This window comes from Mesoplodon bidens (genome assembly GCF_964165515.1).
Source record: "Mesoplodon bidens genome assembly, chromosome: 7".
Taxonomy (NCBI): Eukaryota; Metazoa; Chordata; class Mammalia; order Artiodactyla; family Ziphiidae; genus Mesoplodon; species Mesoplodon bidens.
Genome location: NC_138164.1, coordinates 54,490,006 through 54,508,477, shown reverse-complemented (window position 1 = coordinate 54,508,477; position 18,472 = coordinate 54,490,006). Strand labels below are relative to the sequence as shown.

At 39.7% G+C, this 18,472-nt stretch overlaps 1 protein-coding gene across 3 annotated transcripts in view; it reads right to left on the bottom strand.

The window, feature by feature from the left end:
* SBF2 (SET binding factor 2) overlaps positions 1-18,472 on the bottom strand; it is a 469,332-nt gene that overhangs the window by 36,416 nt on the left and 414,444 nt on the right. For all 3 annotated transcript variants that reach the window (XM_081239230.1, XM_081239229.1, XM_081239231.1), the window contains 3 exons: positions 14,823-15,019; positions 12,295-12,435; positions 3,605-3,789 (listed from right to left, as the gene is read on the bottom strand). In XM_081239230.1, coding sequence (XP_081095356.1) covers positions 3,605-3,789; positions 12,295-12,435; positions 14,823-15,019 — 523 coding nt within the window. The remainder of the gene's footprint in view (positions 1-3,604; positions 3,790-12,294; positions 12,436-14,822; positions 15,020-18,472) is intronic.

Below are 18,472 nucleotides of genomic sequence, written 5' to 3'. Positions count from 1 at the left end.
AGTTACGGGACTTCCCTGGTGGTCCAGTGGTAAAGAATCCACCTTCCAATGAAGGGGACGTGGGTTGATCCCTGGTAGGGGAACTAAGATCCCACATGCTACGGGGCAACTAAGCCCGCGCGCCACAACTATTGAGCCTGTGCACCTCAACTAGAGAGCCTATGTGCCACAAACTACAGAGCCCATGTGCTCTGGAGCCCGCGTGCCACAACTAGAGAGAGAAAACCCACATGTCACAACTAGACAGAAGCCTGCGTGCCACTCCAAAAAGATCCGTCATGCCGCAACGAAGATCCCACATGCCACGATGAAGACCAGACACGGCCGAAAAATAAAAATAAATAAATAAAAAGAAAATAAATATTAAAAAAAGGACTGAATGTTTAAAAAAAAGTTATGCAGTGATTAAAATAAATATGAAATCTATTATACAACATGGAAAGATGGCTTGAGATAAAGAACTTAGCACTATGAGAACATGAGTTCTTTTCTGTTTTTTTTTTTTTTTTTTTTTTTTTTTTTGCGGTTCGTGGGCCTCTCACTGTTGTGGCCTCTCCCGTTGCGGAGCACAGGCTCCGGACGCGCAGGCTCAGCGGCCATGGCTCACGGGCCCAGCCGCTCCGTGGCATGTGGGATCTTCCCAGAACAGGGCACGAACCTGTGTCCCCTGCATCGGCAGGCGGACTCTCAACCACTGCGCCATCAAGGAAGCCCTGTTTTTTTTTTTTTAATCTTTTTTTGCTTTATTTTAAATGTTCTATGCAATTCAAAACATATTATTACAATCCAGATATATTTACCAAGACATTTAAACATTTATATTCCTGAGTATAGTTCCCTGTGCTATACAGTAGGCCCTTGTTGGTTATCTACTTTATTTTTTAAAATTTTCATTGGAAAATTGACTTAGAGTGTCGTGTCATATTAGTTTTTTTTTTAACTTATAATATATAAAAAATAGTTTACTTTTCAGAAAAACTAGATTCCTTTCCATTTCCCAACCATACTTGAGCTAGGTATACCTACCTTATAAAGCAGGAGTTATCAACCATCGTGTTCGACACACTATTAAGATTACGAAGTATTTGTTACTAAGTATAAGATATTAAAGTATGTGAATTAAAAAAGGTAAATAAGGGCAATTCCAGATTGTTTAGAATGAGTCACTTATTTGCTTTCCTATGTTTCCTTTGTTGGGATAAAAAGGTGTGGAGCTGCAACTAGGCAGCACTGTGCTGGCTAGACTATGGCACACGTCAGACAGATATGCACCCATACTCTACAGACACAGATGAATTAATAAAAAGCAAAATGTGAAGGAATATACAAAAATCCTAACAAGTATTGTGCCAGAAATTATGTTTGGAATTATGGAATTATGTTTTTTAAATATAGTATTTTATTGATGAAAGAAAGAAAGAGAAAGGAGGGAGGGAGAGAGGGAGGAAAGGAGGAAGGGTCCAATTGGTCAGTCTTTCTTACTCATATATGCATGATCACCCAGCTTATCTGAGGACTGATGTACAAAGGGAATAGCAGAGGTGAGCATTCAGGAGACAAACCTTGGGGAGTGACTCAGATCAAAAATAAGAGGTGTGCTGAAGTGTGCAGTCTGTGCTCTGGGAAAGACACTGGTGCCAAGGAGGCTGTGCAGGCATCCCTGGACTACTGTTGAAAAATGTCCCAACTATTTTCTGGATATAAAATTATCTGCTGTATCAGAAGACACATGTGCATATTTAAAAATTGAGCGTTACCCAGCAGTTTCATTCCCTCTACCCTAAAGCTTGGTGACTAAGTGACTGCAGTAGTCCAGGCAGTGGGAGAAGACCTAGCAAAGCCAGACTGCCACTGAAGAGCTGACTCAGTCACTGGCATCCTGAGGACCAAGCATGTGGGATCCTACTCACAGCCTCCATTTTACAGTTCAGCTGAAGGTCTGTCTAGATTGTCCAGTGCTCACTGGGGCACTGGACTGTTTTTTTTTTTTTTTTTTTTGCAGTACACGGGCCTCTCACTGTTGTGGCCTCTCCCGCTGCGGAGCACAGGCTCTGGACGCGCAGGCTCAGCGGCCATGGCTCACGGGCCCAGCCACTCTGCGGCATGTGGGATCTTCCCGGACCGGGGCGTGAACCCGTGTCCCCTGCATTGGCAGGCGGACTCTCAACCACTGTGCCACCAGGGAAGCCTGGACTAAACTTTGAGGGGATTTCTGAATTAACAAATACTTTTAGGGACTTCCCTGGTGGTCCAGTGGTTAAGAATCTGTCTTCAAATACAGGGGACGCGGGTTCAATCCCTGGTCGCAGAACTAAGAGCTCACATGCTGTGGGGCAACTAAGTCTGCGCACCGCTACTACTGAGCCCGCACGCCACAACTAGAGAAGCCCGTGCGCCACAACGAAGAGCCCGTGTACCGCAATGAAGACCCAGCACAGTCAAAATAAAAAACAAAAACAAAACCCCCCCCAAAACCCCAAATACTTTTATTTCCCACACACCTGTCAGTAGTAATGAAATTTATTCTGTAATGTGTGAACTGCAAAAACATTAAACTCCAAGGAATTATTGTTGCTTTTGGAGATAGAGACTATCTTTACAATTTATGGGACTTGAGCATAGTGAAGCTCTTTAACATAATAATTTAAAAGTAAGAATAAAGGGGCTTCCCTGGTGGCGCAGTGATTAAGAATCCGCCTGTCAATGCAGGGGACACTGGTTCGAGCCCTGGTCTGGGAAGATCCCACATGCCACAGAGCAACTAAGCCTGTGCACCACAACTACTGAGCCTGTGCCCTAGAGCCCGTGAGCCACAACTACTGAAGCCTGTGCGCCTAGAACCCGTGCTCCGCAACAAGGCAAGCCACCACATTGAGAAGCCTGTGCACTGCAATGAAGAGTAGCCCCCGCTCGTCTCAACTAGAGAAAGTCCACGCAGCAACAAAGACCCAACACAGCCCAAAATAAATAAATTAATTAAAAAAAAAAGTAAGAATAAAGTTGATTACCAGCTAATATCTTACATTTTCTGACATGTCTTAGGACATGTGTCACTCTATATAGTCTTGAGAACTCTTAAAGAATGTAACTTAAGAAGTGTATGTAGCCTTGGCCTTCCCTTGCCTCCATATGCAGTGCCATACTCTTCTTTCCACTCTTCCTTCCTGTAGCTCTATCAATAGGTTTACAAGAACAAAAACATCTGTTTTGCCATGGGCACAGATTCCTATGGAAGCTGAACTAAGACAGTAGAAAAACACAGCCTGAATAAGCCTTATTTTTTTTAATGTACACTCCCTAATATTCGTGATATTTATGCTGATTTTTAAAATGATTATGAATAAGCACTTATTTTCATGCCTAATAAATATGCATTGTGTATATGCATGTGTATCTCTATCTACATAAATACAGGTAGACATACATGTATACATATACAGGAGCTAATTTTTTTTTAAGATTGATTATTAACTCCAGGTTAAGACTCCATGCAGCAAAAAAAAAAAAAAAAAAAAAATTTCTAGGAAAGCTGGTTTATGAAATAAGTTTTATACACTGCCTTCATGTATCCATGAAGTTTCTAAGTGAGAAAAAGAAATCTTACCCTTAGCTGCGACTTCTCACCAAATATATAAAGGGCTGCTTGGCGTTTCAAGAGCTGGTTTTGCAGGTAAGTGCTGTTACTGAAGGACGTCGAGTGATCCTTGCCTGCCAGCCGGGCGCCAACATCAATGAAGGATGTTGGAGAGCTGATCAGGCGAGTGCTAGAGCGAAGACTTGCCCAAACACCTTCACAAAAGTCAAAACAATTGAGTGAGATAATCTGATGTGAGAATGCCACTGAATAGGGAAAAAGATGCATGCTCTGTGGGTACAGTTTTAGAGGTAACAGCAAATTAATTCATCTAAGTAATCATGTATCATATTGGTCATTTGTCATTTACTTTTGCATCATGTAAGCATTATTAATATAGCATTTCAAAAATCATTTGGCTCAGAGGAAACTAATAAGTCACCCAAGTCAATTCTGTTTTTTGTATACTGATATAAATTCAGTATTTATAAGTAAATACTGGTATCACAAATAGAGTGCACTGGCTCTAGGAAAGAAATAATGTGGGCGGGACGCAATAATGAAGCCTAGGAAGGAGAACGTGGAGTAAATTTCTCAGGGCTTCAAGAAAGAAGGAACATTATTCTGCTTTAGTCAGTCAATTCAACAAGAAAACCACATTAAGAAATAAATTAGAACTTTACTAAACCCACTAAAATCTGAGAATTAATATTTGTGTATCATGCCAAAATAATGTAATTTTAAGTCAGTAAAAGTTATATTTTAGTCTTTTTTCCCCCAGTATCCAGGAAAAACAGTGAGAAGTTATAAATTTAGTAATGTGCATTTCACTGAGTCTTAGGAAGCTTTATTTTAAAGGTATAGTCAGAAGCAGATGTCTTCTAAGGGAAAGGTCAAGCTAAGCTACTGGAAGGATCTCATAAGTTGACCTTAATTATATTAATTAGAAAAATCAAGGATTTCTAATATGCAAGTGAGACTATCAAATATTAAATATCTAAACACAAAGGCATATAATAAGTCCCAAATTTGACAGAGCTCCTTACAAATGCCCACAGACTGTAGTGTTCAGGCTGGTGATGGAGTCACAGTGGTACATAACACTGCCACTGCTTCCCTAAACTGCATTTTCTAGATTTGGAAAGGCTCTTTGAGAAGCTTTAATCTTTGCCAAATGTTAAATCAAGCCATGTTTCTAGGTGACTACAAGTCACCATGATAATGTCACATCTGCTTCTCTTTATAAGCATCTATAGGGTCAGGAGACCAGTTCTCAAGAAAAGGTATTGTAAATTTCTGCTTAACATGGATGAAACTTTCTATTATAACCTATGAATTTTCTTAGATGTTACAGCAAGTGTTAATTTTTTGGTAAATGGAATCACAGAGGAAATTCAGAATGTGGATGAGAATAAAGATAATTTGACAAACAAATGTGAAAAAAGTCACTTGTAACACATATGCTTTCATATGAAGATGGTTAAAAAGAGTGACACATCAGGACAGATAATACAGTACCTTGATAATGGACTCTTCCCTTAGCTGAAGATTTGGTATTTGACTGAGTAAAACATTTATCTCTGTACCCATGCACTGGTAGGTGAGATTAAAGAAGGAAGAAGGAATGAAATGTATATAGCAGCAAACATCAGAGCAAATGGAGTAAGAACAGGTTAATTTTAAACATTAAGTTAATGATAGGGGAAAAATGTAAATATATTAAAAACAGAAGATTTGATTAACAAATAAAAAGCTGCACAGTCACACAAAAAGATGAACTGAGTGCCTGTTAAAGGAAATTTCAGCACTTGTTTATAAATATTATAAGCACAGTGAAATGGACAGCACAGCAAAGAGTGCCACTAAAAAATTATACCAAATGGAATAAGCTTTTGGAGGTTGTCATTTGGTGAGAAACAAATTTTTATAATAAAATTAAGGAATTTGGGGAGGGGTGAATGTTAGGAGTACACTGGCCCTAGTATTTAAGGAGGCTGACTGATTGGCAGATACGATGTGTTGTACAACATGTTTGTTCTTTGAGCAAGGTCATCATATCAGGAATGAACCTCTAACAACCATTTGGAATAACAAAGGGCATGTTTTTGCAGTAGAGCATTAAGCATTGCCACACTATCTTCTTTTTTTCCTCTTTTCATTTGGAAATTCCATTTATTTTCCATAAGCAGATAGATAGTTACAAGCAGCAAAAATTTATGACCCTGTGACAATACCCAATGCCACTAAAAATACAGCTTGTGATGGTTGACATAATGACTTCTCCTAAAATCCCTATTTGCACCAAAATGATAGGCAGTATCAAAGATAATACTTTTGTAATTTGAGTAATATTGTTTTTTTCCAACAGAAAGAAAGTGCTTCATGACTTATCGCAAACTTTACCTGGTAATAACAAAAATGGTGAGCAGTGAGTTACAGTTATATTCTTTCCTGAGTAAAGGAACTGCTCAAATCACTTCAGGAAAATGATTCTGTACTTATTCAGGATTAAAAACATTAATGGCAGGATTATTAAGCTATCCATTTCAAAACTGCATAAAATGTGACATAATTTGATAAAAGAAAAATCATCGTAAGTGATTTTTCATTTCTGCCTCACTCCTTTGGAAGTAGGAAATGAAGGGCCTTGATGGCTTTAGTGGCCAAAGGGAGTCAGAAAGCTAAGGGTTGCAGAGGCACTGGCTGATTATACACAGAGAATGCTACTGCAAGACAGAACAAAGACCTGGAACAGCATGAAACAGGCACAGGGACTCCTGTGTGCAAGCCAACTACTCTCCTTTCTGCCAAGGTTTTAAGCTTTCCTATTGGAATATGGATCATTAAATGCTTACAGTGAAGCCTGAGTGGTTGGTTCCTAATTCTGAGATACTGTTCCCTAAATATATCATTTTCTTATGCTAGTCCCTTGGCCTAGAATGACCTCTCCCATTTCTTTACCTGACAAACTTCTTATTAAGATCCAGGAACAATGTAAACTCCTCTGAAAAGCATTCTTGACTGTCCTCCTAGAGTTGTAGACAGCTCTATTTGAACTCTGATTCCATTGCACTGTGATTATTTGCACATTTTATTCTACTTGATTGTGTACTCCAAAAGGCAGGGACCTAATAACATTTACTCTTATATCCATACTGAGAGCCTGATATCTAGGTACTGCAAACATTTGTTGATTATTTTCTTTTTGAAAATTGATACATATGAGCTGTTGCAGTTCTCTACTATACCTTCAACTCAATTATTTGCCCTGAAAGAATGAAAAGGGTATTAATTAAAAAAAAATTAAGCACTTTCTCAAACAGAGCCTCATTAATGAAAAACTGCCAAGTGTTTATCACCTAGCAGAAAATCAGCAATGAGAAAACAGGCTATACTGATATGGGGTCAGCACAGGGCTTGGAGAGCTGTAATTGCATCTGGCAGTCACATTAACCAAAGGCATTACACTACTGCATTGGTGGTGAGGTCTGCTTAGCTTCCTGAGTGATTCCTAGGTGTCAAATACTTGTCCTGAGCATGTAACACCGACCTGGAGTGGTGTTTTTCCAAACTGCAGGGTCCTCCTTAGTGGTTTGTGAAATCATTTTAGAAGGTCAAACCAGTATTTTTGAAGAAGTGAAACAGATTAGAGTGGAAAATACTATGAGCACTGCATGTGGTATAGATGAATATTGTTTCATGAAACTTTTGTTATAGTCTATATACATTTTGCATTGTGACTTAGTACTACCTTTGTGATATAAAATGTATATGTATACATATAGATATAAAATGTATTTCTTACTGTGAGCCATGATCAAAAAAGTTTGAAAGTTACTGGTCTAGGCCTAAGACACATTCTCCTTTATCTGCTTGCCTTTGGCCAGTGAGAAGCAACCTTAAGGTAATTTACATACAAATGTAGACTTTCCTCCCATTTCAGTGGAGTATTACGCAACAATAATGACAACAACCTCAACAATAATAATGGAACTAACATTTATTGAGCTCCTATTAATAACGAGCCACTTACTAAGTTAAGTGCTTTACATATATTATTTCATTCATTCCCCATAACTATTCTAAAGCTAGAATACTATTTATTATCTCCATTTTACAGATGAGGACACTGAAAATTACGAAGTTTCCTGAATTGCTTAATATCATACACTAAGTGGTAGGACTGCAGCTTGAATTTGAATGTAACTGAACCAAACTCTTAGTGTCTTGTCACCTAAGCAACCATGTGACCCTGGATCTGTCCAGCAGGGTCTGGCTAAGGGGACTGTTTCAGGGAAGAAGTGATACAGTTCATCCCACCCATGGGAATGCAGTGTTGTTCAGAGCATGAGCGTTTCCTAAGCAATGGTATTGTTCCCTTTACTCTGTTCAGAACAAACAAAGGAGAGAAGGGAAAGAGATGCTTGGGTTGGATGTGACGACAGGGTATTGAATTTATGGATGTGACCTTATGCCTAGCACAGTGCATGAGGTATAAGCTATATTCAGTGAATGCTGCACTGAAATGGACTGAACTAATCCTAGTCCCAGTTATGCTCTTGTCTGCTAAGTGATCTTGGCTAAGTCACGTCATCTCTCAAAGCCTCCTAAAGTACCTGTCCTGGAGGTTATTTCAAGGATAAAATAACACTGTAGAGGAACTGAAAGGGCTATGAAAATGTAAAGGATGAAAAATTTAAAAGCTGCCTCCATGTGGCTACTTCTCAAATATACCCAGGTATTTCATTTTTATATTTAAGAGGCAGATTTTCTCATGGCATTTTTCTATACAACAAGATAATTTATCCAAGTTGCAAATACTTGCATTTTCCCCATGGGGCATAAAAGCTATTGTAATTTTCAATGAAAAGCAATGTGATCTACTCACATCTTCATTTTTTCTTAACTGGTTTTTGCATCAAAAAGGTTGCTTCCCCTGGCTTAGGAACTCTTCAATGTGCATGCTGAACGCTAAGTGACCACCCTCACTGAAAAAGGGTGAAGGAGAAGGTGAAGGTCAGTCTAAACCCTGGCTCATTAGAGTGGGAAAGGCACACAGTGGAAATAACATAAGAAGGAAACCTGTAACTAAGATCCTATGACAATGAAAGGAATGGAAAAACAGTGAAAATACACAGACGAGGAAAAAGGAGAAGGTTAGGAGGGAGATTTCGAGATAGGAGGCTCTTCCCACACAGGGTAAATGAGGAACTGCTGGAGAAGTGGTACCTAGCTCTCTGGAAGAATGAAGAGACTCTGTACTCGAGGGTGGGAACAAGGAAATGAACTAATGACAGGGCATGCAAGTGTCTACATATAGTCTTGCCCTGGCCAATCTGAGTGTGTGTCTACCTGCCATGTTCATGTTAATAGGGAATCTTCTGAGATTTCCCAAACTTGCTTGCCCCAGTCCATTCCTGCTGCTCCATGTGAGAGGGATGATGCTATCAGAAGAGACAAAGGAAAGCAGCTCCAGGGATCACAGAAGAAGTTGAAGGTGCCAGGAAACAGCTGTATCTCATCTTACAGTTAATCACTGGGACCTTGGGAGATTTGGAGGCCTTGGGAATGAAGAATTAAGAGATGGAGTAAAATAATAAGATTTGCATTTCTGGATCCTAGCTTAAGATACCAGAATGAAGGGGACCTGGTTAGGAGCAAAAACTGTCATAAGGAAACTAAGTTTACAGGAATTTTCAGAAGAAAATATTTGGGAAGGGGGTCAGAAATAATAATTATGGCCTCATTATGCATAGAAAGGGTCATAAACAGATTAAATAGGAGATTTCAATCCTAAAATGTAAATACAGCCTTCCAGGTACCTTTGAAAATAGCAAAGAATGGACTCATGACTAGAATGTAACCACTAGTGGGGATTCCCTTGTATAAAAAAGCCATGAGTCTGAGGCCAATATAAAAAAAGCAAAGAGGGCTTCCCTGGTGGCGCAGTGGTTGAGAGTCTGCCTGCCGATGCACGGGACACGGGTTCGTGCCCCAGTCCGGGAGGATCCCACATGCCGCGGAGCGGCTGGGCCTGTGAGCCATGGCCGCTGAGCCTGCGCGTCCGGAGCCTGTGCTCCGCGGGAGAGACCACAACGGTGAGAGGCCCGCATATCGCAAAAAAAAAAAAAAAAAAAAAAAAGCAAAGATAATGTAGTTGAAACAGATTGGTGAATATCCTTGTGCCTTAGGTACCAACACAGAAGGAGAGACAGTTTTGTACCTAAAATGTATATTACAGGTCACCTGGCCCAATGGAGGAATAGATAACATGTTGTTGATGAAGTTTACAAAGGCAAAACTCAAGAGCAGGGTGGGGATGGGAAGGCTTCAACTAACCAGACATGCCAGAAGTTGCATCCTACTAAAAGTTAAAGGGAAAAGTTTCTGACGTGCCTGCTAATATAAGCTTTCAGATGGCAAATAAAGCAATAAGGAGAACTGCAACTTCGGACCACATTGTGACAGGAGTTCTTGGCAACAAAAATACCAGAAACCTTAGGAGAAAGTCACTGTACTATCTTTTAGTTCAAATTCACAAAGAAAGAAATGATGAAAAGAATGAAGTTTGTATCTTAAACTTTAAAACAATAGTATTTTAAAAGTTCCGGAAAAAGTTACATATGACTGTTATGGGTTTAACTGTGTCCCTACCCCCTGTTAAATTTCTTATGATGTAGTCCTAACCCCCAGTACCTCAGAAAATGTGACCTTATTTGGAGATAGGGTCACTGCAGACGTAGTTAGTTAAGATGAGGTCACACTGGAGTGGGGTGGACCCCTAATTCAGCATGATTGGTGTCCTTATAAAAGGGGAAATGTGGAGACAGATGCACAGGGAAGATGTCATGTAAAGATGAAGGCAGAGATATGGCTGATGCTTCTACAAGCTAAGGAATGCCAAAAATTGCCAGCAAACCACCAGAAGCTAGGGGAAAGGCATGGAACAGATTATTCCTCACGGCCCCCCGAGGGAGTCAACCCTGACAACACCTTCGTTTTGGACTTCTAGCCTCCAGAACTGTGAGACAAATGGTTGTTTAAGCCACGCAGTTTGTGGCACTTTGTTACAGTAGCCCTAGCAAATTAATACAATGACCTTAAGGCCTGATTAGGAAGATACCTAAAGAAGGGTGAAAGCTCTTAGGAAATTCTGCCATCATAGAAAGTTCTGATGAGGTAGGAAAAAAAGTTACCTAAAGAATCAATATGGCTGCCAGGAGATGTGCATAGTAATCTTGGTTTTCAAAAGGAAAAAAAGTGAATTTTGTAAAATAGAGTCTTTATGTTGATTCTGAACCACTGTCTCTTACTCCTCAAACTAGCACTTCAGAGAACAGGAGTAAAAATAACAGGCATTGGAGGCACAGCCTTTGAGTCTGGGATCATGTCTCCCTAAGTGTTTATGCTTCTGTGCTCAGTCTTTCTACACTGCAAACTTGAAGCATCATGGAATGCTGCCAGAGCTGAGTCACCATTTAGATATGTTCCCCTCCCGTCCCAGTGCTTCCAAACTCATCAGTATGTTAAGATTTCAGCAATTATTATACCTCTGTCCCATGAGGCTAAACTCATCTGTCACCATGCTAGTAATAAATTTGATCATTTGTTTAGAAAAGGGTAATTAAAAACAAATTTAACCATAATTAGTTGATTTGAAGTATAACTATCTAGAAAAAAGTTTTCTGCTTTTAAGGCTGTATCAGTGCTCAGTTACAAAATCAATCTTACTAACCTCCTCGAGCAAAGCTATTGGATGGGTTTACATCCAAATGTCCTGGCACTACCTGCTTAAGCACAGTGGACATTCTTGACGTCCTCCTTTCAGTCCCTAAAGTCAGCCAAAAAGAAGAACAAAAACCATGTCGTTCGGGTTAACATTACTCAAATGACAAAAAGTTATCTTCATGTGTAGCATGTCTAATTGCTGCCAAACATTGTACTTTTTAAGTACCCAAAGCTATAATAGAGATAACAAGGCACTGTTACTATTTCCTTAGAGATACACACATCTGCAAGATTATAGAGAGTTAGGTTTGGCAAGTGCAATCAGAGAATTTAATGATAAATGAAACAAGGCATGCATGGTGTTACTTTACAAGAAAAGCCACTTTCTGCTTATGTTGAGCTATTCAAATAGCTGATTAAGCCAAGGAGACCAACTTCTCAAGTCACATGCTCCTGTGTCTAACACATTAGGGTTACCTCTACATGAACCCTTTGGGGTTCCATCACATGATAACTGAAACAGAATATTAGTACAAGTCTTAATGGCTTCATCCAAATCTAGTGAAAACAAACTGTACTGCAAATCATAAAAGGCTGCAGAAATTTCAGGAATTTCAAAGTTATACATGATGATTTTAATAAATATACATTTAATAAACAGATGTTCAACTTACACATTCAACTCTGTAATATTTTAAAGTCTATGTAAAACAGATTCCAGGAAAAAAAAAAAACCACATGACTTTATGTTTCCCACCACCTCTCCTATTACTCTTTTAAAAAGGACATAATTAAATCTCTAAATTTGGTTACTATTTACTAGAAATTAATAGTGGTACCCTGATTTCTAAATAAAATAAAGTTATAGCCCCACAAGGTAAAACATTAAGGGGTCATGTTGAAGGAACAATGCAAATAACTAAAGAGACTAACCCTAGGAATGAATATGACCTTTCCTAGTTGTCAAGAAGAAAAATAGTATTAAATCTTACCTGGAGACAGAGCAAGTGCTGGCCTGACAGTAAGGGTGTTATTGCCACTGAGTTTCTGATGGACAGAAACTGCACTCAGTAACGCTTGCAAGTACTTTTCTTGTTCTATGCTACTGGAAGATTCTAAAGAGGAGGTAGGAGCTATAAAAGGAAAAGATATTGAATAAAACAAACTGTATCTATGTTAATAAAACAGGGTCTCTCTATATACATATGCTTATTCTTTCTATATATGGTCTTCAAGTTACCGTACCCAAATATAGAAACCAGCCCCACTTAAAGCTCCAAACTATTAAATGGCTAATCCTCCTATGATATTGGTTTCACCACACCTACTTCTTGATTGCCTCATCATCCTTCCAGAAAGAGCCCAGGTCTGGAAAACCAGCATACAGCCGGTCCTCCCAAGCACGGGTGCAGTTTCTCATCCACCAATCAACTCAGAATAAAGATTCATAAAAGACAACACGTCCTTGATGATCTCCCCCAACCACTCTGTCCATGCCACTGCTTGGGAGCAGAGGATGGAGCAGTTTCCCTCAGCATCCCAGAATGGGCAGAGGTGAGAATAGCCCAGTACCAGCAGTTTTATTCCAATTCTGTCACATAGGCCTAGGGGATATGAACTTGTAGAGGGTTGTTGTGGGAAGAGAGAAGGAAGATGAGAAGACAAGAGCAGCTGCTGCTCAATTCCCTGGTCCTTCTGAAAGAGGATGAAAACGTTTGCACAGATGGAGACAACTGTCAGAGCAAGTCTGGGTTGGAGGGAGTCTGAGCCTGGCTTGTGTGGAGTGAAACAGAATCACTGGAATTGGCCCAGGCACTTTAAAGTGGCATCGGGAGGGATTCACTGGAAGGACAATAGATATTAACAAAGTTTCTTACAAGGTGAATAGGAAATAAACAATTAGCATTACTATATTATTGTATTTTATCAGCTTTAAGTGCCAACGTATTTTATAAACTCTAAAATGTCATCAGTTATAAGATGCACCACAATTTTATGTACTAAGAATTAAAAACTCTGCCATTTAAACCATGACACAATTATTTCTGATCACATGAATTGTAAGTTGCATTCCAATTGCAAAGATATTAAAACGTGAGCAAATGTGTGAGCTCAAAAATGTGAAATATAGTAAATTTATATTGAAAAATTAGAAACCAAGGGAATAAAACAATTTCAATTTTTCTAACTAAAAGTTCAGTGATATGCTCATTAATGCTTAGTGATATGCTCATTAATGCTGAAATGATTCTCTCACTTTATATAACCTACATATGCTGTGTTCTATTATACCCATTATGTGGCTTGGGAGGATTCCTCTGGGCAGAAAAAGTTAAAAGCCAACTGCCTTCAATTACACAAAAATGCCAGGTGAAATAACAACAACAACAACAACAACAACAACAACAACAACAATATAGCGTGGTGTGTGTCAGCCCTTGGTCAACTGAATGATCAAAGATGTACTGGCTAACTTTTAACTTTCAGGAAGGAACAGATGAGAATAAAGAAGAGATATCAAAAAGCACATGGTTCTACCTACTGAACCACTGAACTTGAGTGAGTTCATTTCCAAAGAGGAAAGAATGCAGCAGCCATCCCTAAACTGGATCTGATATCTTAGCGGTCCTTGTTTAATTTTATTGAGCATCTACTTTAAGCTAGAAGTTATGAGAAAGGTTAGCACAATATAGCTCCTGACTGACTTCAGACCTCAGACATGGTGCTCAAAAATATCCTCAGAAAAAGGGGCAGTGCACTTAGTATATCTTTTTTCTTACGTTGGCCAGCCTCTGGCTTCCTGAAAACCTCTCTGCTTGAGAGCTCCGAAAGCAGCATTTTGGCGGGGAGGGGTAGGGGTGTGTGTGTGTGTGTGTGTGTGTGTGTGTGTGTGTGTGTGTGTGTGTGTGTGTGTGTGTGTGTGTGTGTGTGTGTGTGTGTGTGTGTGTGTGTGTGTGTGTGTGTGTGTGTGTGTGTGTGTGTGTGTGTGTGTGTGTGTGTGTGTGTGTGTGTGTGTGTGTGTGTGTGTGTGTGTGTGTGTGTGTGTGTGTGTGTGTGTGTGTGTGTGTGTGTGTGTGTGTGTGTGTGTGTGTGTCTTGTAGGAATCAGATAGGATATCTTATACCACATGGGACAGAATCCCTATTTGCTTCTGAACCTGTTAAATATATTTGAATGCTTCCCAAAAGAAAAGAAAATGATTAGTATATGTAATCTGTTTCCATCTGTGGATACTCTGGTTTCTGAAGTGAAAAGAGCCTAGAACCAAAGACTTCATTATGTTAATTTCTATTAAAATCCAAATATAAACAGACATATTAAGCAAGATGGCAAATTCAAGGTGGAGCCCCATTGTCAAGTCTAGTTCTTAAGCTGTACATGTATATAGCACAGTGGAAAAGGCTATGTGTGAGAGGCTCGATGAAAGGGCACAACTGGCATTCCCAGGTTTTACTTCCTTCATTTTTTGAAATAATCTGAAGTGGAAGGATCAGAATACTGCTGTAAAAGAGCTGCTTACCTGCCTGAGGGGAGTTCTGAGATTTAAAAAGGCCAACTACTCCCTTCCCATGGAATCCTCCAGATCGCAGAAGTAGGGTACTGCTTCTTGAGTTCTTCCAACATACAACAGGCAGGCGATTGTGTCGATAGCAGCGGGCTACTCTTGGTAAACTACTGTCCTGTACAGCTTGAGGTACAACTAAAAGGCCAGGATAGCTTTAGGGACATGGAAGGGAGAAAGAGAATAATTTGGGTGGGCAAGGAGGGGTGGGGAGAGGAGAAGAAAAAAGAAATGGAGAGAAAGAGAATATAAGAACATGAATATCATAATATCATAGTAATTTTCTAAGACTCAAACATATTGGTGGAGTGGTAAGACATATATTTCAAACATGAAACTAAGTTTCAACTCAGTTCTTTAGGGGTTGAGAAGAAAAGGCCTAGATGGTGAAGACAACTAACTCATCCACTAATCTGTATATATATATTTTTTAATAAGCTTCCTTCGGTGATACTGCAGCCTTTTGCTGAGGAACAAGCTTAGAAAATGAAAACGTTACATAGAATTATTAAAAAGGCTTCTGTTAAACATGATTTCCCTTGCCTTATACATGACTTGAAATAAAGATTGCAAGATTAATGTATTTTTAAAAATTAATTAATTAATTAATTTATGGCTGTGTTGGGTCTTCGTTGCTGTGTGCGGGCTTCTTATTGCAGTGGCTTCTCTTGTTGCAGAGCATGGACTCTAGACGCACAGGCTTCAGTAGTGGTGGCTCATGGGCTTAGTTGATCTGCGGCATGTGGGATCTTCCCGGACCAGGGATTGAACCCATGTCTCCTGCACTGGCAGGCAGATTCTTAACCACTGCACCACCAGGGAAGTCCCAAGATTAATGTATTAGTGTCAACTTTATGAGAATGACGAAACAAACTGTCAACTCACGGGATTGCTGAAATGACAACAGAGAATAGAGTACACTAATATTTAGACTGCCAGAGATGGTGAAAGGATTAAAAATGAAAACCAAATGATCTTTGGTATGAAAACAATTCGTTCAAATGTCCAGTGCGTTTAAATATTTTATTAATACTACATGTTGATAATTAGAAAAAAAGATTAGCTCATAAAGTTACAGGATATGATGCTGGGAAAATGAAAAACAGACAAGAGACCTTGTTTTTAAAGATTACTAAGTACTAGAAGACAGGCAGCTTTCAGAGCATTTCTTTCCTTTAGTTTATTTAGAAATATCAGACCAAAGAGATTTCATATTAATAACCTCCTAACCTCTAATCCATGTCTTTTTTTTTTTTTTTTTTTTTTTTTTGCGGTACGCGGGCCTCTCACTGCCGTGGCCTCTCCCATTGTGGAGCACAGGCTCCGGACGCGCAGGCTCAGCGGCCATGGCTCACGGGCCCAGCCGTTCCGCGGCATGTGGGATCTTCCCAGACTGGGGCACGAACCCATGTCCCCTGCATGGGCAGGTGGACTCTCAACCACTGTGCCACCAGGGAAGCCCCATGTCTTTTTTTGTGACTTTTTTATTGTGGTAAAATATACCTAACATGAAATTTAACATGTTAACCATTTTCTGTGCACAAATCAGTGACATTTATACTTAACCAGAGATACCCTGGAAGTATTCTGAAAACCTAGTACTTCCATGCTTCAGGAAGTTACAGGCTGTATTCTTCTAATACCACAAACTGATAAAGAGACCTAGCTGTAGACATAATCATTCATGAAGACTTGAAAAGCAGTTCCATTATTTAGGGCCCTCTATTTCTTTTTAGAAATCCATATCACTAGCACCTAGGTCAAGAAATGGACCATAACCAGCATCCCCTTGTGTCACCTCCCAATCACTATTTCTCCCTCTTCCTCCTCAAAGATTATCACTATCCTTGACTGCTAACAACATGGATGAGTTTTGCCTGTTTTTTGAACAAAAAAGGAACGAATAGAATTTATTTTTTTGTGTCTGGCTTCTTTTGATCAACAGCATGTTTATGAGACCCATCCATGCCTTTGCATATAACTGTAGTCTGTTCATTTTCATTGCTGTATCGTATCCCACTATGTGATTATACTATTTTTTTTTTTTTTTTTTTTGCAGTACGCGGGCCTCTCACTGTTGTGGCCTCTCCCTTTGCGGAGCACAGGCTCTGGACGCGCAGGCCCAGCGGCCATGGCTCACGGGGCCCAGCCGCTCCGCGGCATGTGGGATCCTCCCGGACCGGGGCACGAACCCGTGTCCCCTGCATCGGCAGGCGGACTCTCAACCACTGCGCCACCAGGGAAGCCCTATACTATTTATCTATCCTTCTATTGTTGATTTTGAGTAGTTTCTAGTTTTTGACTATGTAAGAAACATGTTGCCATGAACATTCTTGCAGTTGTCTTTTGGGAGAACATATGCGTTCCTAGATGGAGTAGAATTTCCAACAGATACATGACAGATTGTGCACTGTTCAGTACATGTCTAGAAGTTTAGTAGATGCTGCCAGACAGCTTTCTAAAGCTGTTTAACCAATTTACAGTCACACCAGCAATAAAGAATTCTACTTGCTCAACATTTTTACTAGCATTTTGTATTGCCGGTCTTTTAAATTTTAGCCATTTTTGCAGGTATAAAGCAGTCTCACTGGGACTTTAATTTGTATTTATCTGAAGACTAATAGGTTGAGCATTGTTGGAGGATGGAGGGAACCAAAAGTACCCAGCAAACTGAGAAGGCGTCTTGAGACTAAAAAATCAGACAGGCAGCTCCATATAATTAATGGATCAGTTTATTACAGGGTAACTAACTCATAGGGTGGGATCTAGATCGGGTGAATAATGATCAGGAAACATTCTCAACTGCACTCCAAGCCACTGAGGGGCCACTGGGACAATTTTATAGTTAACCTAGGGTATGGGGGTAGGTGCTTGGAAACAGGATGTGCATTCTCAAGTTAAGAGATATGAATAGGTAACTAGTCTCATGGGTACTGGTAATACTTAAGGGAAGGTTTTCATCATTGTTTGGGGACTAACAGAGCATAGAGGCTACCCGGTCCTAATGATCATTAAACAATATCTATTAACTACAAAGCTCTTGATGACAGAGAAGTGATTCACTGCATAGTACAGTGCTTGGTAGGGTCAGCGAAAGACAGGAGAAACCGTAAGGGCCCAAGGTGGCATCAGTTATGCTAACAGCCATACAAGCATCTTTTCAGATATTTATTGCCCACCAGGATATCCTCACAAAAGACGATACCCTCTGCCATTAGTTATTGCCTTTTTACTCTCTTAATGATGTCTTCTGATATATAAGACTTCTTAATTTATCAATTTTTTACTTTCTGGATAGTGTTTTTCCTGTCTTAAATCTTTCCCTACTTCAAGGTCATGAAGATATTCTCCTGTCTTCTGGAAGCTTTTAATTATTTTAACCTTTTACGGGTAGATCTACAGATCAATGGGAATTGATTTTTGTCTATGCAGTGTAAGGTAGAGGTCAAAATTAATTTTTTTCTTGTATGGATATCCAGTACCATATATTGAAAAAAACGTATTTTATCCACTGCTCGTAAGTGCTATCTTTATCTTAAACCCAGTGTTTTTTTTTTTTTTTTGCGTTATGCGGGCCTCTCACTGCTGCGGCCTCTCCGGTTGCGGAG